The sequence below is a fragment of the Myzus persicae genome, unplaced genomic scaffold (assembly GCF_001856785.1).
Source record: "Myzus persicae strain clone G006 unplaced genomic scaffold, MPER_G0061.0, whole genome shotgun sequence".
In the NCBI taxonomy this organism is placed as follows: Eukaryota; Metazoa; Arthropoda; class Insecta; order Hemiptera; family Aphididae; genus Myzus; species Myzus persicae.
Window position 1 is genome coordinate 71,856 of NW_019102547.1, and position 20,867 is coordinate 92,722.

Genomic DNA, 20,867 nt, shown 5'->3' on the forward strand with positions numbered 1-20,867 from the left:
GAATATGGTTTTTGTGAAAAGAAAAATTGGAAAAGTTTCCCGGAAGAGGTCCTTACACAAGGATTTTTAAATGTTCAATGAAAATAGAAATTTTTTATCTGCTGAAAATGCCAATTGACAGCTAGGTTACATCTTACAGATTATAATACTCTTAGTAATAGAAGAAATAATTAGTTGAATTAAGTATTCTTTTGGTTTATTAATGCGTACGATCGGTTACTCGGGCAGTCGGGCAGATGAAGTAAACGCGCGCATCAAATTGTCCCTCGCCAAATTCATCAAATTATATCTTGAAACAAGTACCTATGAGAGTTGAATATTTGTTTGTAGCTTATAAACCTACTCATAAACTACTTTGTGGAATTTTCAAATCGTCCTCAGAGATGTCTACTAATAGTGGTTAGTACTACATATTAGTACCTAGTTATGTTAGCAAAACATGAATCACGTGGATGGGAACACGAATTCCTTAATTTAAATGCCAGTGCATGGAAAATATTATAAGGTTAGTAAGGACAGTAGGAAGAAAACTAATGTATATTACTATTTGTATGGATTTCTAAAGTTACAACTTACAAGTGACTCAGATATTTGATATTTCGATGAAATTTAATAGCCATCTCGCTTCAATATCTCTTTCAAAATATATAGGTATACTATATAATTTACAATGACAGCAGTATCTATCAAGAATTCCGTATTGCGATTACAATGTTTTATGGTAGCTGTGCTTAACAGTAAGTGGCAACTATCTTTACTTCAGAAATCATCTGCATTTTATTCACTTCAATAATTTTATAGCCAATTGCCAAATGTACGTATCATATAACACCAATGATAGTTTGTTTACAATTTGTCTTTCTACATTTCTAATGATGATATTACAATATCAAGTTGATCAAGTTGTAACCGATATGGTTTAATTATTGTATTTATATATAAGCGTAAGGTCGATAAATAAAATGTTTCGACCGAAAGTAATTTAACTTTCTGTACACCGTACTAATAATGCTTCATAGTAAAATAAATTACTACGTAACCAAAATAATATCATCAAATGATGAAAATCGTTGAAATCGAATTTAACGCGATAAATAAAGTCATGGAAGACATCACAGCTGATGATAATTATTTCTATGGAAGTGAGAAGGACAATGACGATGACATCGAACCGTTGCCGTCCGGTGGTGTCGAGAAAGAGCAAACCGCTTTACCGCCGATCATCCAGGACGTCCCAGACGGCCGGGCGGCGATGCCCCTGCGGTGCTTGAAGAAGTGAAGGCGGATTCAGCCAAGGGACCAAAAATAAGGAATAATTCCGGGGGATCTGCAGGGACGGTCTGACCCGGAGGAGACAACCCTTAAGACTCAAGCCCCTCGATCACTATTTTCCGCCGCTTGGAAGGGAGTCAAGCGGGAGGTTCTGCAGCGCCTCGGGTGTTGTCGCCGAAGCGCATAACTACATTCCCGAAAACCGGAATGTTAACAGATTAGTTTATATTTATTTCATCATTAGATAATGCATGCTTCAGCTTGGCGCCAGATATTAAATATTAGATTGGTTATACCGCTACATTAGATATTTTATTATATACATTTTTATATTATAATTAATATGCTTATAATCTCAAATTAGCTCCTGAAAGAGAAACCAACTTCGTGGGGTAGCGTCGTCGATCATGTTGTCCGGCGGTTTCAGCAAAAAATGGTCTTTCTGTTTTCCGCCAGTCGAAAATTATAGAATTTTAAAATTTATATGAACCCTTACGTAAGGATTTAATAATTGTGAACACTACTGAATAATTTACTTAATCTCTTTACAAAGAATTTATACAAATCAAATAATTCAAAAGTTATATAATATTATGTGTTTTATGTTAAAATTAATTCATTTAGTTATCTATCGTTAAATAAATAATAACTTTTAACTTTTTAAATAACTTTTGAGTTTTAATTAAATCTAATTAAATTAAATCTGTACGTAAGGGTTACCAAACTTATAATAATTCTATAATTTTTGACTGGCGGAAAAATGAATGACGGTTTTCCTAATTTGGCGAAAAGAGGTAATGGCAGAAAATGGAAAGGTCATTTTTGGCGGAAACCGGTGACACCTGACTGGCCGTACAACGTTGACAAGTGACCTGTGTCTCTCTGTGGCCACCAGCTGTCCGACGGACGACGGCATGGCCGCGGCGCCACCCTACCAAGTAGATTCTTGTTTGAGGAGCTAAATTAAGTTTATAAGCTTATTACTGACATACAATAATATTGCAATGTATGTATTAAAATATCTAATGTATAAAATATCTTACATATGACACCAAGCTGTACCAGCATGGTCGAGGACCCCACCTCACCAGTCACCAAGTTTAATCGGCAATTTCGGCCAAGGGCCAATAGGTTTAATATAATATGGTTCAAGCTGTAGCATCATGCATTATCTAATTATGATAAACATTTTGTAATTTTTTTACGAGTTATAATTTTACTATAAATTTATTTGTCACAATTTGTAATACAATTATTCTGTTTGTTTACATTAAAAAATGATTGTTTTTTTTTCGTATTGTCGATTATACTTTAAGTAACTTTTTATATTATTTGTACTGTCGAACGTTTAAGTTTTGAACGCGGACACTTTATACTATATATACAATATATATAAATACTGTTATAATATAAATGTGATGTGTGAAGTCATGACCAAATATATTGAAAATGTTATTAAATTTCAATACTGTTATTGGTATTGCATCTAATTTGGTATTACAATTATAATTTATAAATAAACTATAATACCTAAGTAATGTTTGGTTCTTACCTTACATGTAAATTTAAAAAACTGATTATTTTGATTCGTTTTATATACGATTTATAACATTTGAATTAACTATTTAATAAAAAATTAATAAAATAATGTTTAACCATTATCAAACTTCATAATATTATATCTTCCGATATTAGGTATACCATCGTTTCTAAAACTGTTTTGCGTTACATTTTAAATTTTAACTCATTATTACAAGTATTTTTACTATTGCATAAAATGACGCATTAAAACTATTGAAACAAAGTAATTGTCGAACTGTAGTTGAAAGTTAAATAAAAATAGGTAAAAAGATAAAAAAAAGTTGAGGTTCTACGATATAAATGCACATAAAAAAGGGTTCCTCGGATAAAAATGTTTAAGAAAGTCTGTTGTATATACTTATAAGCTATATTTAAATGTTTACTTTATGTACATTTTAATACAAAAAGTGCATGCATTTTAAACAATGGACCGTATAAAGTGACCGTTTGCCTGTCATCGACGAAATCTATATTTCGACCAACATAATAAACATTTAACATTAAATAATTTTTTTCAAAAATATCAAATCTATTTAATATTTGATAAACTATTAAAAATTAAAATAATAAAACTGATACTATTGTTTTTACTAAGTGTATATAGTTTAATTTTATTTAAGCATTATCTAACTTGGTCCCAAGAATATAGAATAAAATATGAATATGCAAAATAATTTTACACAAAAGCAGTAGAATTTAAAATAGTGATATTGTTAGTTTAAGCACAGTATTTAAATTGTAAATTCTGTACTACTGCCTATACTGACATTTTTATTGAACACCAGCATGTTAATATATCTTGGTCAGTCAATATTAAACAATAAATAGGTTTATTATGTATAGTAAAATTAAGCAATAAGTATAAAAATCCAATAGGTTTAAGTTTTTAGAAAAAATCACAATATAATTTAGTTCCTATGCGTACTTTCCTTATAAAATTAAATTTAATGTAGGTATAATATAAAATAATTGATGAAACTTAATAAAATAACAATAATATAATGATTTAAAATATAATTTGATGTATGAATGAAGTCACCCGAGAAAAATGTTAAAATTAAACAGCCGTTTAAGCGATGATTTTTAACAATAATTTCTTGTAGTCTCCAGAGGTATCTCCCTGAAAAATATCGAAAAAATTAATAAAAACGACTTTATTTACGTACATTTAAACATTAAGTAAAACTTATGAACAAAAAACTTACGGTTACCCACGACTCCAAACTTTTACCGTACTTCTTTTCGAACACTTGTTTTATGTCTCCTAGGTCGATTTCCGATCTGGACACGATGATTCTTATCAGTGTTTTGTCATCTGTTCCCAAGCCGGCCATACTCTTATGTAAACGCTCCGCGAAGAAGTCGACTTTACTCTTCACACACTTCACTAAAAATGCAATGCGCACGATTATTTTAATGGGCTTTATATAGGTATTGCGTTTGTTATACATTACTACATTTGTAGGGTATTACGAAAAATAGATAAATATTTTGAATACGATCAAAAATAATATTTTTAAATCTCTATGAAGTGAGTACATAAAAATAAAGTGGCAAATTATTCGCACCTAGAGACAATAGACCCATGCAAATATCTCCAGAAAATTCGCTTTTGATTGATTCTTCCAAGTCTTTGGAAGCCAATTTTTCATACTCCACAAATACGCGCCTCAAATGCTGGTAACTTTTAGTAACCAAAATCCTGTTGAATTCCGATTCGTCCGTTCCCCATTTTATTTTTTCTCCTGCGTTGTACAAAGCCTCAGCATCTAAACGAGCCGCGTTCTCATCAACAGTAGGAGTTTCATCTCGGTTTCCCTGGAAAATTAAATTCTTCATTGTAAATCAATTTATTCGTACAACAAAATCGAATTTTATTGCTTTGCTTTACTCTGTGTAAGTATTTTGAATGTATTTTAATATCACTTCGCAAGTGGTCTGAACCTGAGCTACCTTAATATATTAAGTAAGTATTGTCATGATCCATATGTACATTGCACATTTTTTGATAGGTATATAAATATATAATATATTAATACTAGCTGTGGTTTATATAGTTTTGATATGGACGCAGTTTGTTGCTTACTAGTTACTAATTGACTATGCTATACTACTATTTACTATTACTTAGCCAATGACCGCAGATAAAACGTGTGTTTTATAAATTCTATTACAATTTACTGTATGATTTATGAAGTTGAATTCAGGCCTTATAAAATTATTCCATAAATAAAATCCTGTATAACCATTGCGTATACAGCGGTATAAATGTATAATGTTTTAATACACTTTCACGAATTGTATGTACCTATTTTGTAAAATGTATTTGCCTGTTTTTTTATTAACAGTACCTATTTATATACATTCAAATATTGATAATACTTTACATTTCTATAATATTTTACATAATAATATGAGAATTGGATGGTAGGTAGTTTACATATAATGAGCAATACGAGTCTGAAATTTGAATGTCCAAAATGTATTAATATGAGTATATTATTATAGGATTATAATACACAACCTCATGATCAAACCAAACACTAACGTCGCTACTAGTTAAAATAATATATTTAACCATACTAAATCACGATCAGTCGATAATATAACGATGGGTGACTACGATATTTCACAGCGTTGGTTTGCCCGATGTCAATAAAAATGTTTGTACGAAAAAAATGCATTAATTAATAAATGTGTGACTCACTTTAAGCATCCATATAATATGCGTCATATTATGCATATCTTTACTACTTGTGCATAAGACAAGTATTTATAAAATATTATAATTAATATGTTTATTTTAGATATATATTTATTTATTTCAATTTTTTCTATTCGTAATTATCTATTAGTGACATCATATCGTGTACAGTATATATACAAGTGGGTGTACAAGATACAACTAATACGACCTATTACACTATAAAAATTATACAAAGTTCCTTGACAGACCAACATAGAGTTATAAATTTTAATAAAAAACAAAGTAAAGTTGATTTATAATTATATTGTAAATACCTACCTACTATCTTTAATTAATAAATTATATCTATTATAATTTAATCTATTCTCAAAATTATAAGCAATATACTTAGTACAATAATCATATCAATGATATATTATATAGGTACCTACATAATAATAATGGGAATTATAAAATATGTATTATTAATATATCTTACCATACTTAAGGATACGCAAAGACGTTTGAAATGGCCCGATGTGTCACCTTTAATATCCTTCTCGAGATTGTGTCCGTACACTGAAACCATAATACATTTTAGCGTTAGTAGAATTCTGATATTCGAAAAACTATAAAAATATAATTCAATAATATTATTGTAATACTTCAAGTATATATTTTAATAATAATATGCAGTTTTAAAATAAACATTATTAATTAGTAAAAAAAATGCAGCAGTCCGCGAATCGCTAGCAATGCATATTGTGCATGTGTGATAATAATTACCGAGATTATTTTTAAATAAGTCTGCAAATAAGACACTGCACAAGTCTGAGATATCTTGTTACTTTCCAATTCTAAAATGTCCGACATACCAGTGGTATTACAAGAATGACGGTGATAAGGTGTAGAAATAGCTGTTTTAAATTCCTCGTTCTATTTTAACCGTATAAGATAAACACGTGTTGAATAGTCACTACACATACACATATGAGTGAGTATTATATATTATTGAGTTGAGCCATCGAGTGGTATAAATTAGGATCAAAGAACGTGTGGATTTAACCGATCATACTCGTCGGAGAATAATGTGGTTCTATGTTATTCTATCGTATGGGAGTTGAATGTGTACAATACGATCGATGGTTTAGGTAGGTATACAACAGGCACCTAATATTTTTATTTTTGTAACAAAACATATCTGGTTTAAAATAAATAAAGGTATACAATAAATTATCATTATTCATAGGTAGGTATTTCTTATATAATCGCGTTTTAACGTATTGTGACCTACTGGCTACTGATGTCTGATATGCACCAGCTGGTGCATATATGCTATAAGGCTTTAACTATAGTCTATAATATACAGCAATATTAAGTTTTGTGAATGCGGCTATACTGGCAGTATAAATATATAATTTATGCATATTGTATAATTTAAGTACGAAAAAAGTATATTATTATAATAAGCACTCACACCGCAGTTAAAATTTTAAACAGTGTTGAAAAATAAATAATTGTATATTGTACTAATACCTCGCTATGCCTTATAGATAGATACAACTGTCAACTAGGTGTCTATAGTAAATAACTGCAGTCGATAAAACTTTCAATTTATAGTCGTGCCATGCCGTATGCATATACATGGATTAGATATATGGGCACATTCCACGTGGGAGAGGAGCGGCCTTTCGGTTAATTTTCCTAGTTTCAAATGGACGCCGTAATCATAATATATCGTAAATTCGTAATGATGTCCGGTTATTTTATTGTGGCTTTAAAATAACAAACGCGACACGAAGCTCGTTCGTGCAATACTTTCATCAATTATTATTACTACGTATAGTGTGCATAGGTACTATTATATAGCTTGCGTATGTGCATCCGTTAAAAAAATTAAAAAATGATTACGCATAAACAGACAACTGGTTTTCGTGAATGGTTTTTTTAAGTTTTTATTTTCATTAATGAAATCAATTACGTTTTCGTATGCAGAAACCCACGGCGGCGAATGATATGATAAAAATGATTTTTATGTTGTCCAAAAACGACGAAAGTCGTCGTCAATCACATATAATATTATTAGGCATGTAAAATGTAAATACTCGTCAAAGGTCGGTGTACATTTGACACCGATTGTTAAAACTAGAGAACAATCAAAAACGTGATTCGAAAGATATCATAATAGGTATAATACACCTATATTCGAAATAACGAATCAGTCAATAGTCAATACGAAATAAGGTGACAGCGTTTAGATATAAATCAGGGTAGACTGGGTAGAGAATTTTATTTTCATACACTATTTCAAAAACCAGCATGCCATAAACTGTACATTATATTAATGTTGCTGTATTAAATAATGTATTAATAGACATAAGTTGAAGTCTAAATTTTATAAATTTTACTATAATATTTATGTTTTCAGAATAATATTTAGGCTGAAACCGTAATTTATGTATGATATAATATTGATTTTTGTTATGATTATTATTTTGCCAGTTTTTTCACAAAATTACCAGTTAGTTATACTTATAACTTATAAGTATAAATAAAGTTATCTAGATAATGATGCCAACAATTCCATGCAATACCACACTATTCATTAAATCGTTAATCAGACGTTAAATGCCTTAAATATAATTATATATTAATATATTATAACTATTGGCACAAAACATTAACTGCGGTCTTTAAAATTCTCATTATTATAATTATTTTTAAATCTGTTTGACAAGAAGGTCAAGTTTGGAGAACATATTTTCAACAATGAAAAAGTCTTTTTGAAAGTATCTCGAGTTAGCTATATTTAGACTCCCACCGAGAAGAAGAATAGTACCATCATCATTCTTCTTCAAGGATATAGGTACACTTGCTAATAGTAATAGATCAACTATTTGGTCAAAAATCAGTAACCAACAAAATGTTTAAATATAGTGTACATTTTAACTAGAAAAATAACAGACATAATAACCTTTGAACCATAGGAAGAAAAGCCAAACACAAAAAATAATTAATCAATCAGATAGGTCGACTGGTAAGAAACCGAGTGTTAGTCCAGTGTCCACCCTATTCGTTATAATGCTCAATACTCGGTGAGTTCCGTATGATCACATTCATAAATTAAAATTAATGATAAATTATTACAATTTAGGTTGTACTTAGGTTACCTCCAAATGGTCACAGTTGTATCAAAAACAATCATGTTTTTCAATTCTTTATAATTATTTTAATACGTAATTTTATTAATTTAAATGTGGTACCAATTAATAAATAATTATACTTTTAAAGAACCATCTGTGTCGTGGTTGTAAGAAAAGTAAAAGTAATTTTTAATCTCCCCCCCCTCAATAAAAGATAGTTTTCTTAAGAATTTCAGTATAAAGAAAAAATACACACTGTGAACGCCGTGCTTCGTATCTAAAATTAGAACTATAATAAACATCAAAACTCCGATGAAATGAATAATGTCAAATGTCAATTGATTTTTTAACCATCATTTGAGTGCTTGGAAAGAAAAAAATGTTTAAATTCATTAAAGTCATTAAACATAATATATTTAACCAATAAAACGTCTAAACACATTAAATTTTTGATTGATAACAATGGCAATAATAAAATATGCTATTACTACTCAATATTTTTCATAGACCCAGTACAAATTTAAGAAAAAAAATGTATAAGACCCGTGTGTAGAAACGAGTATTATTTAGATATAGGTATGCAGATAATTTATGACTAACCCAATGTCATTATGGTGTACATTTTTGAGACGTAATAAAAAACTTAACACTGACTAGGTGTGTATTTATTTCTTTATGTTGATTGCATTATCAAACGTAGAATACAAAATAAAAACGCTGCCTAAATAGTAAATACAATAGAAAAGTTATCGCGTATGCCGTATTTCAAGCACGTTGCAGTTTATTAAAATTGTTTTGATTTATTTCCTTATAGGTATAAGAAATTTAAATATTTAATGATTATACCTTAATGCAAGCGTATGATTTTCAAATTTCATAAAAATTACAAATTTCAATGTCAGTTTAAAAATCAAAAATACTCATACATTTTACCAATGTACATAGGTATAGGTCATTATAGTTATGCAGAAGCCAATTGAGAATTGCAACGTTTATGATAGGTACTTAATTTCCCTAGTAAATTCCCTATAGTCTTTCCGCTATAAAAAATCAAGTTACTTACGTTTTTCGTAACATTCTGCTACTGTCCGTACACCAAAATTGCTCAAGGTACACAATATCTCAACGAGCACTTCCTCGTGGGTGCCTATTCCGGAGATGGCGTCATGCAACTCCTTTGCGTACAAGTCCGGAAGTGGCGTCATCATGGCCAACACGGTGTCCTCGAAGTGTCCACTTAGTTCGTTTTTTAACTCTTTTTTCAGATCCTAAACATTGTTTTCATCGTGATAACATAAACAATATCATATTAAAAAAATTACAACCTATACTCTAACGATAACACCCAAAATGTAAAATTGTAATGTTTAATATATTTGTACCTTTCCGTACAACGTCTTGAAGGCCTCTGCGATTTCAATTCGTTGCACAACGCCTCGATTGGCGATTACGTCAATTATGACTTTTTGGTCACATCCAAAGCCTTTCATAGCCTTTTTAAGAGCAATCGCATCTTCTTTTGCATCGAAATTTGGTGATGCAAACACAGTAGGAGTACACTTTAAATAAATAAAAAGGTTACCAATTGAATCTATTATTATTATAATTCCTATTTATCTTATGATCAAACATTTTAGTCAAGCAATATAATACCAATAACTACTATGCGACAATGCATTACAGACTATAATATCGATGTATTAGCGATTTAAGATAAAAATGTACAATAAAGATAAACTACATTTTATGTTTTTATTGCAAGATTCTCATAATGTTTAAAATTAAATAATAATTAACAACATACACATCGGTCATCTAAATTATTAATTATTTTATTATAACACTATATAATATAAAGTATAAACTATAGAAACATAGAATATATTGTGATGAACCATACTATCATGTTCATGCGTGTATGCATTAACATTTATATCGATCGTTGCCATCTGCAGCTCACTTATTTACATTTTTTAGTTCATCATTCGAAATCAGTCATTTATGTTATTAACACGGAGAACTCATTCTACTAACTGTTTAGTGTTTACTGTGCAGCATAACTAAACGCTGATGTATGTTAGCCATGGTTAGGAAAGTGAAATAAATTACTCTTTATTACAGTAGGTATGTAATGGATTGCTAATTGATAGATTTTTGGTTTATTATTATTATTAAGTAAGAATGTTCTCGCGAAAAAATATTTATTAGTTAGAAATTAAATTGTATTTTTTAGTACCTACACTACCTGTACCTACATCAATAATTAAAGTGTTCGTCTCAGAATTAGTAAGATACATTTTTAAAAAATGATATGAACTGTTAACTGAAAACCGTCTGTATAAAACATGAATAGGAAAAAATACCTTATATATTAACTTACCTATCAACGACTTAGGTACTCATAAAACAATCATACAATGATTTGTAGTACTATTGCAAGTAATCAAAGTAAATGTCCAAGGTGGTTCAGAATAATAATTGTGATCAAATAATTTACCGATAATAATTTTTCCACGATTTATAACTCTTAATGTTTTAGAAAAATTAGATTTATATAATGTTTTGTTACTTTAACTTAGGGTTTAACTGTAATTTGGGAGATAATTGAAAATATTTTTAACAACATAATTAATACACGTTTATACCCGTTTATACACGTGTAATCCCATAAAATTAAATATACCTATTACTATTAGATAAACCATTAAATACATGATAATCATTCTTATTTACGATGTTAAATTACCATATTATGTAAGGCTATCAAAATAAAAGTAGTAAGTACCCATGTATGTAATATGGTAATTGGTAATTATTATATATACTGCATCAAGCATGAATAGATTTTATTTTATTCGTACTCAATAGCTCTTTTATTAGATCGGAGTACTTTAGCGCTTAGTTAGGAATTTAAATATTTGAATTATTAATAACTAAGGTCTAAGAGTTTTAGTCATATTATAATTAACTGATTTAAATTAATTGATGAAGATTAAGTTTAATAAGCTGTGTCAAAATATTTATTTTCTTCTCAACAAATGTCGATTTATAGATTTTACCAATTGTGACTTGTACCTACCAATAAAAAAAACAAATATTCCACATGGTTTTAGTAGGTATGTTCTATCAATAATACATACCTAATGATTATACTAAAAAAAAATATTAGTTACTTAAATATGTTTTTATAGTAAATAAATAACCATTAAGTTTATCGAAGACTTAATTATAATGTAATTACTTGACATTAAAGAGTGGCAACAATAATCAATAAATACTCATAACGACATTCTATTTAAAACTTTGATCAGCGAATTATTATGAACGATAAAACAAACAAATTCATTCTGTTTTTTGGTCAAATTAAAAATAATACAACAACAAGATAATCCACAGTATTTCAGTGATTGTTTGATACACATTACCAGTGGTTCCCAACTGGTGGTCCACGAAACCATCAAAGAAGTTTTTGTAGCGTACTAATAAGTCACTATTATTAAACATACTGATAACCTAAACTTGTATTATTTTTTTTAATAAATACATTTTTCCAGAGCATTTACGTATTTTATGGTGTATCTGTGAATTGTGATAAATCATAAATTATAAAGAAATAAGTTGTAGGGATGGGGGAAGAGTAGAATTAAGTAAGTGGTCCACGGTGGAGGAAAATTTACATTAGTCTCGTATGCATAATGTTTCGTTAGGAACCACTGCACTATATAGATTAAAAACATTTGGAAATACTGTAGTGGAGACTGTTTAATTTATCTTGATTTAATTTTCTTCTATACTTCTTTTGCTTTGCCTTTCGCTCCCAACTATAATATTGAATACTCCATATTATCAGGTTGGCTACGCTTGTCTCTTGAAGATATAATACCTAAAGCCACTGAATGAAGTGTCCCACCAATTATTATAATGTAAAAGGTCGTAGAACATGATTATTTAAATAATAAGCAGCTTAGCTGCAGATATACCTAAAGGCTAAATGTTAAAATATAATACATTAATACATGTAACCGGCGTTTTGTATTCGGCACCGAAAAAGCTAGGCAAAACCTCTGGCTAAGCGTCAGTGTAGTAACTTTAAGTATTTAGGAAATATTATTATCAACGGGCGGAGGTTAAGTCCATTAAAATGTTTTTAATTCATAACCTGTTTCCTCATATCTTTTAAAGAAGTTGTGTAGTTGTTGTGCTGCTTCTAATATATTCCATGAAAGACTAAAATAAACAAAAAATGTTATTTCGGTTAGGCCGAAAATAGAAACGGAAACGTTGTATCTCGTTTGTTAAAAATATTAAATAGGTAGTGCTTATATTATTGCCAAAGAAGGTTAAAAAAAAGTAACGCCCTTTTTTATTATTCAAATAACTATGTAATTTCATAAGTGAAATGCCTAAAAAAAATTGTGCTCTCTCATCTCCTCCTCTCCGACGTACCCACTTACCCAATGACTCGAGTAATATATTTACGGCGAGAGGTCTAGAGGGCCTGGTAGATCCCAGGTCAAAATATCAAAGAATGGTTATAATATGCTAGTAAGTAGTAGGTACGTTATAAATATAATACTATCGTCTACCAAATTATATTTAACTTTTAGTATGGGCAACTCTAATCAATATAAATGTAGTATGACCGATTATCAAACCCTGATGGAACATTAGAACAACTGCAAGTACGAAGAAAAATTAAAAAAAAAAATAATAATGACAATTATATATTATTTTTAAATGTATACATGAGTATACATGCCATTAATTTATATTATATTCATTGCATGTAAGTATTTGTCGTGTGTGCACATCGTTTGTGCGACCTATGCATATAATTATTAATTATCATAATAAGACCGCATATACTAATCTCTAATGTACCGACGGCAATATATTGGTATAATATTCTATAATGGTATAAATTTAACGCCGCTTACTTTTGTGGAAACGTAATTGGCCATGTCGTCGCGTCTGGAGACTTGAACGGGACGCCGCGACCACTAGTTGTTGCGGGACGAGAAAATTTAGATCGGTCGACGGACGTTACGGGGCGGAGATCGTGGGGAAAACCGTCGAAACTCTGTTGGCGTAAGTTCGGCGGCGACGTCGAAGATTGACGGCGTATCGGGCGCAACTGAACCGCGGACAGCGACACACTCGAGGCTCGAGTATCCAACAATGTATTATTAATGTGACGAGAGTTTGAAACTACAGAGCGCTCGCGCGCGCATGTGCGATGATGTCATAGCGTATGTATATATATATATATATATAATGCATACGTTTTACGTATATATAGATGTGCCGCCACTAAACCACCGAAAACGGCCGCCGACGTAATTATTATTGTTATTAGTGCGTACTATACTACCTTCAACCGGCCGCTGAGTTTTTTACCGTGCCAAGGACGCGGCCGCCGTTAGGGGGACCGCGTTATAATATATATTTTATCCGTAGGTACCTGTACTTATTATCGTACATATAGGTATATCTGGTATCCGGTATGTACGTGCATTGTGAGTAGGTATACCGCGGTTAGTGGTTAATGGTCGTCCGATTCGGGCCAGCCGCGGCAGAAGACGTCTACAACACGATTCACAGGAACCTACACGATATACGTATATACACTATACATACCCATCGCCACGACTCGACTTTTAACGACGAGCGTATTGCGTAGGTAGGTACATATATAATAAACAGTTAGGCGTATGGTCGCAGAGAAATTCGTATAGAAATCTCCGATTTCGTGATCGTCGCACGACCGCACGAGCATATAATACTACGCCTGCCTGGTGACCATATCATAAATATTTATAGGTACGCTGTGCGTATTGCGTATACAATATTATAGGTTTAGTTTTTGCGCGCACTCTGACACTATCACATTATCGGCGACGGATCGTCATCGGCTAGATAGTTGATACTTTATTTTTTTACGATCTCCAGACGATGGTGTTTGTATATCGTCGACGAAGACGGCAATTTAAACACGCGAGTCATTTCAGTACATCAGTACTACTTTTGACTGCAATTTTTCCGAATTTTCGTTTACTTTTAATATGCATTATTTAAAAATAAATACTGTTATTACATAATACAATATCGTCATATCGCACCGTCGTCGTCGTCGTCGTCGTCGGTATAATGAACTCTGTGGCTGGAACAATTGAGCGTAAAAAAAAAGATCGTATTATATGCTGTTGACTGTTGAGGTCGCGTATTATAATAAATAAATATATACATTGTGTATTGTGTTGACCGCGTATACACTGGGTTAATAATACGTGTTGCCTAAATTATCGGCTTAAAACATACGCGTGCGTATATAGTAAATAGTAATTATATATTATATACATACGAAATATGCAGTGCACAACACGCGCGCGTGGGTCTCTATGTATTAGCTATGTATAAAATTTAATTTTGCATTATACACAGTTGTCACGCGACGCCGCCGTCCAGAAGGAGGCGTTAACTTATTATTATGAAAAATGAAACAGTTCTAGAATTATTATGAGTATAATATCGGTCTCTACTTTTTATGGGTCACCATATAATAAACGTAATGCTAAATAAAACACAACGCGGCCGAAAGGCTGCAGCAGTGTGCTGATTGCAGTATAGACGTATAGTATATTACAACTTTATAGTATATCCTCATGATGTACAGATATGGAGAGTTCGCTCGTTTCGAAACGAACAGCGAAACCAGACATAAAATTCAAATGGAATAATATGATACAATTACTACGATTTCAGCTGGTTTAATAATAATATCAGTATTTGGTAGACAACTCGGCTAACCTAAATTACCTGGGTATATGAATATTATGATCCGCGAGATTACAGGTGTGTGGGTATACTATATTTATGTATAATGTAACCCGAAGTCCGTTTTAGATCATTTCCGTTTCGAAAAGAGCCGACAATAGCGTGATTATTGAAAAGTATAATACAAATATACAATATACATATTTCCTAATAATACGCTAGTGTATATAATATAGGTATAGTTATATAGTGATTTCGATATAGGTATGTACGAAATACGTGCTGCAGATTATTAATGTACAAATATCCTTGGTATTTCTGTGCTGTAAATAAATATTAGTAACTTGCCGATTATGTATTTATACGGTGAAATGTATTATATTATTAGTCTTTAGGTTTTATTAAAAATCATAATAACAAAATGTATACTCTGACAACATATTATACAGTTCCTACTCCCCACCATATTACCTACGCCGCAGTGGGTTACTGTTATTATAATTTATCGTGATCAACGAACTGATTATGGTTTCCAAAAAACATTTTAAAAAGGTCACTTGTGTTGTCATTAGATAATATGAAACACGCCTGAGGAACACTAATAACCTAAAAAAAACGTATCTAATTTAACAAACTGTTACGATACGATGTACAATAACCCGTCGTCGAAGTGAAAGTCAAATTTAAAAATAAAGCTCCACCTACATACGGAAATTATTCAACTATAGTACATATAACATATATGTATATATTATTTATATATATATATATAATTATTATTTTATATTGTATAGCAAATAGTTGCATCTGCATTCTACGGTGGGTACACCGGTAAGGCAATAACTGTAGTAACCTATAAATGTATACGAAAGAATAATATTGTTAGTTGTTACAATATTAGTATTTTTTATTAATTTGATTATTGGTTTTTAACTTTTCAAAACCCATTTGTGCCAAACGTGAATTACCTACTCCATAAAATATGTATATTGTATTTAATTCAATTTATTATTCAATCCAAAATCCAATATCGTAATGTATCTACAGAAATATATATATTGTGTACCTGGAACTGAATAATAAATGCATATTGATATTTACAGGTATAGGATAGTTTTATACGTCATGTTTATGTTACCAACATAGTAAAAAGTTATAAATAATATTAATATAGCCGTGGTTACCGATACAATTTAAATATAAATAAAAATAATTACAATTAGGTATATAGTATTAAAATATAGTACATATAGGTACTTACATAATAATTATTAATTCATACATATCATATAAATATGTTACCTACATCAAACTATATATAAATATTCTATGTTCATGTATTTTGCATGCACCTAATCTTGTGGGGTTGATAGTAAACTCGAACTTTTTTTTTTGTTTTTTTCCATGTTATTAGATATTTAGATTTTTATAAAAGTATTAGGTAATAGGTACTATTATAAATATACTTTTATCACAACGTACAGATAGAATTTATTTTATATAATTTTGCTCCCATCAAGTATTCATGCATTATATTTTCTATTATCACATATTCTTATTGTCCCTAAAGGGACAGATTGGATTTAGCGTAAAAAAATTAAAAAATAAAATATTATTTTGTAACTAATTGTACAACTACTATTCATAATCATAAATCATCAAAATATATTATGATAATAATATTATTGGGTACCTACTCGGTACTACACACATAATTTAATATTTTAGTGCATTTATTTTATTTTATTTATCTAGCCACAAAAGGACGGTACACGAGCATTTCTTGTCTACGTCTTACAAGTGTGTAACATATTACTTAGCAAATTGTACGCTCGGCAAATCACTTTTAGATCAGTTAGTTTAAAAATTAAAGTAAATTGACCTTATACAATTTAAAGGTAAGATTATTATCTAGGGCAGGGTGTTCCAACCTTTTGTAATTGGTGGGCCAATTTAAACATTTATATGGGGACTCCAAAAATAAAAAAAATATTTGTATTGATATTTTATTTTATAACAAACATATTAACTATAATAATTAATAACATAATATAATACACAAGTTTATAACATTATAGAATACGTATAGATTAGTACTGCCAACGCACCTTCTACCACCGCCTTAGTTTTTTTTTAAATTTATCACACTTAAAATACCAAAATTATGAAACATAGTTTTCTAAGTAGTGCCAAGAAAAAGGCTTTGAGAGCCTAAATAGACCAGCGGACCGCGGGTTGGACCACCTTGATCTAAGGCATTTCATAGGCTTTTAATTATATCTACCGAGTTACAAGTATTTTAAGATGTACTAACAATTTAAAATTTTAAAATTTTGATTTAAAATTAAAATATAATAAAAAAACCTAACAGATGATAATCTCACCTTTAAATTTTATAAGAAGTCAATTCGCTCTAATTTTTAAACTAGCGGAGCTATAAACTTGATCTGCTGAGCTTAAAATTTGCCATTATGTTAAGCACATAAGACGGAGACAATAACATTAGATAATCCCGGTAGGTCCTACACCACTTATACTATATGATAATAATCATAAATTATATATAATAATACATTTCATATTTTCATAAAAATTGTCTTACATCTGCCGACTCCTGTCTACACAAGTAGCGCCGTACTGCTTTGTTCTTTGTGAATATCCCGAGCATATTTTCAGTTCCGCATATGGTGGTTATTTATAAGTTACAATTGCTGATCGTTATAGTTATTGGTAGCTTTTCTGTGAACTTCTATTTTCATTTATACAAATACAGTAATAAAATAACTTAAAAGAGTTTATACCACGTCGCGATATGGAGTGAATATTTTAGTCATTTTTTTCTAATTTATACAATATACAAGCAAGTAACAAACAGGTGCAAAGGTGTAACAATAGACTAGTGAGTTATATATACGGTTTCAATGGATAAATTAAATTATAATAATAACGCAAAATAAGTAAATCCTCAGTAAGCTTTATTCAGTAAAACGTTTTAATTATTCGAATAAAGTTCAATCTGAAACCTTTCAATAAATCAGTAGGTATGGAAAAACAATTAAATATTTAGCCAAATAGCCCATATAGGAATGGATAGTACATGTATTTTACGATTATACATTAATCAACATTGAATATACAATATACAGTACTTACATATAACATATTGTATTCAATAGGTATTAGATAAAGATTTTGTAATGTAAATTTAAGTTACAAAAAACGAACACTTGAAAAGATGAATAGGATGCAAGACGTGACATATAAAGTAGGCACCTATGTAGTTATAACTTTTAAGTCACACCAAACGTTTACAATATACATAAATACATATTATATAATAGATGGTATATATAGTTATATTTACTTTAACTGTGCCGACGTGTCGTAGAGTTTTAGCTTATTTGTTATCTATACCCAAGGGAAAAAGTAATTATTTTCAAAAATTGTTTTCTGTGTTTAAAAATTAAATAACTTTGTGTACAGCCATATATAGATTGTAACTTTATTATACAAGTAGGTATATGAAGTGTCTATATTATTGTATTTTAGCAAAATTGTAATTTAGTATTTTATCATATAATTAGACATATCTTCTATTATACAATATATGGTATATATTAAATGTGGTGGTGGGTAGGTCGTAGGTAAGTAGTGGATATACTGAGAAGAAACTATTGTAGGATACAGAATAAGGACTATAAAAAATCTAGAATAAAGAGACAAACTCTAAAAATGCCCAGATACTCTTTCTTTAACTCGTGTATTATAAAGGAATCATAATTCCTTTTTTTCTGCCTTACTACGTTGTTTAGAAAATATAAGGAATCTCGTATTCTCATTACCCATAAACAATAAATTACTATACATTGTAAAGCTTGATAAATTATACGTATACGTGTATACTGTATATACATCATTACATCAACAGTATATACTTCACATAACAATTTATTATTATAGGAATTGTTTATATGATTCAAATATTAAATTAAGCAATTCGTTAAGTGTCTTTGTAGCAATAGTAAACGTCAAGAAATACCAACAGGAACAAAATAATTTGAAAAATCAAAAAAATGTGATTAAATATAAAATTATCACAAGGTAGACAAGTAGCAAATTACATTGCAGTATATTTTGATTTTTGAACCATCCTTAACTACTAAATTAATCGATGAATGATAGCTGGCAAGAGTAAAAAATTAACATATGAGTATAATATACAATGAAAAAAAGATATTGGGGAAAGGAACACGAGCGCGCACGTAAGCGAATATACTTGAAAAGAGAAAATAATTTAATCAACTATTAAGGTAGGTACGTATGCTCTAATAGTATTGGAGACTACCTACAATTTATTATATTCTAATTTCAAACCAAAAAAATTAAGAACAAATAAGTTTCAAATATGAATCTTTATTCAGACATCAAGACATGAGTTAGAGTTCGATAGAAAAATTATAAGCAATTAATAAATTAGAGTATAATACCATATTCGTATTACTTCCTATGTAACACCATTAAAAATAATGACGTATTTACTTTCTAAGTCTTTAAATAGGTAGGCACCTACTATAAGAAACCGACTTCAAATCTAAAGTTTGAAACGTATTTTGTGTTCATCCATAAGATGAAGATAAACAAAACACACACACACACATGATTAAAATAAAAACATTCATACAACATGTATTTTAGGTACTAAACGAACAATGGACGTATTGGTTTTACAATGATACACTTCTGTTTTTATTTTTTTGAGCTTCAAAATTCAACTTCAATATCTTTTCCGATAGGAAAGCGAATCTAGTTATACGGAAGTCACAAAAAAAGAAAAACACGGGAACATTTTAGAATAGCTATTTCATATACAATTTTCATATTCTGTTATAAATTGTAATTGAACGAAGAATTACCATACCTAAATTGGGAATATTATAATTTTAATTACATGCTACGATTTTCAAAATATTTTCACTCTCTTGAAATTATTAAATAAACTTTTTTTCTTTATAAATATAAGGTATTAAGGTCATAAGAAAATATTCACTCAAAAAGGTCGACAATTTCATACAACTATACAGGATTTGCGAGGTTCGGTTAGCCTGACTATAGGGACTATGTTTCAGAACATACTTTTCTATACTACCTACTCCTAAAGTTTTGGAGCTTGTTATTGTTGGATTATTGGTGGTGGTGGTAGGTGATGGTTGGGGCCGTTGTTTCTGTTGGTTAGATGAAGTCATAGTTGTTGATTGTATTGGTTTAACCTTTCTGCAATTATGAGATGTATTGCCATTTGGGTGTGGAATTTTTGAGGTGGTAATTTGTATTTCGTTGGAAATTGTTCTAATAGGTGAGGAAGTGAGCTTCAGCGAAGCGGAGGTTCCTTGGTTTCCCTAGGAGGAGGTGAA

The 20,867-nt window shown here is 30.0% G+C and overlaps 1 protein-coding gene across 1 annotated transcript; it reads right to left on the minus strand.

Moving 5' to 3' along the window:
• Positions 1 to 3,199: 3,199 nt before the first annotated feature.
• On the minus strand, positions 3,200 to 13,856 carry LOC111032505 (annexin B9-like). The gene is made up of 7 exons (XM_022312879.1): positions 13,620 to 13,856; positions 10,065 to 10,241; positions 9,746 to 9,950; positions 6,039 to 6,118; positions 4,422 to 4,671; positions 4,059 to 4,240; positions 3,200 to 3,973 (listed from the first exon to the last, which is right to left on the minus strand). Exons 1-7 carry the CDS (start codon positions 13,641 to 13,643, stop codon positions 3,923 to 3,925), a joined length of 969 nt encoding a protein of 322 aa, XP_022168571.1. The 5' UTR covers positions 13,644 to 13,856; the 3' UTR covers positions 3,200 to 3,922.
• Between the last annotated feature and the right edge of the window lie 7,011 nt (positions 13,857 to 20,867).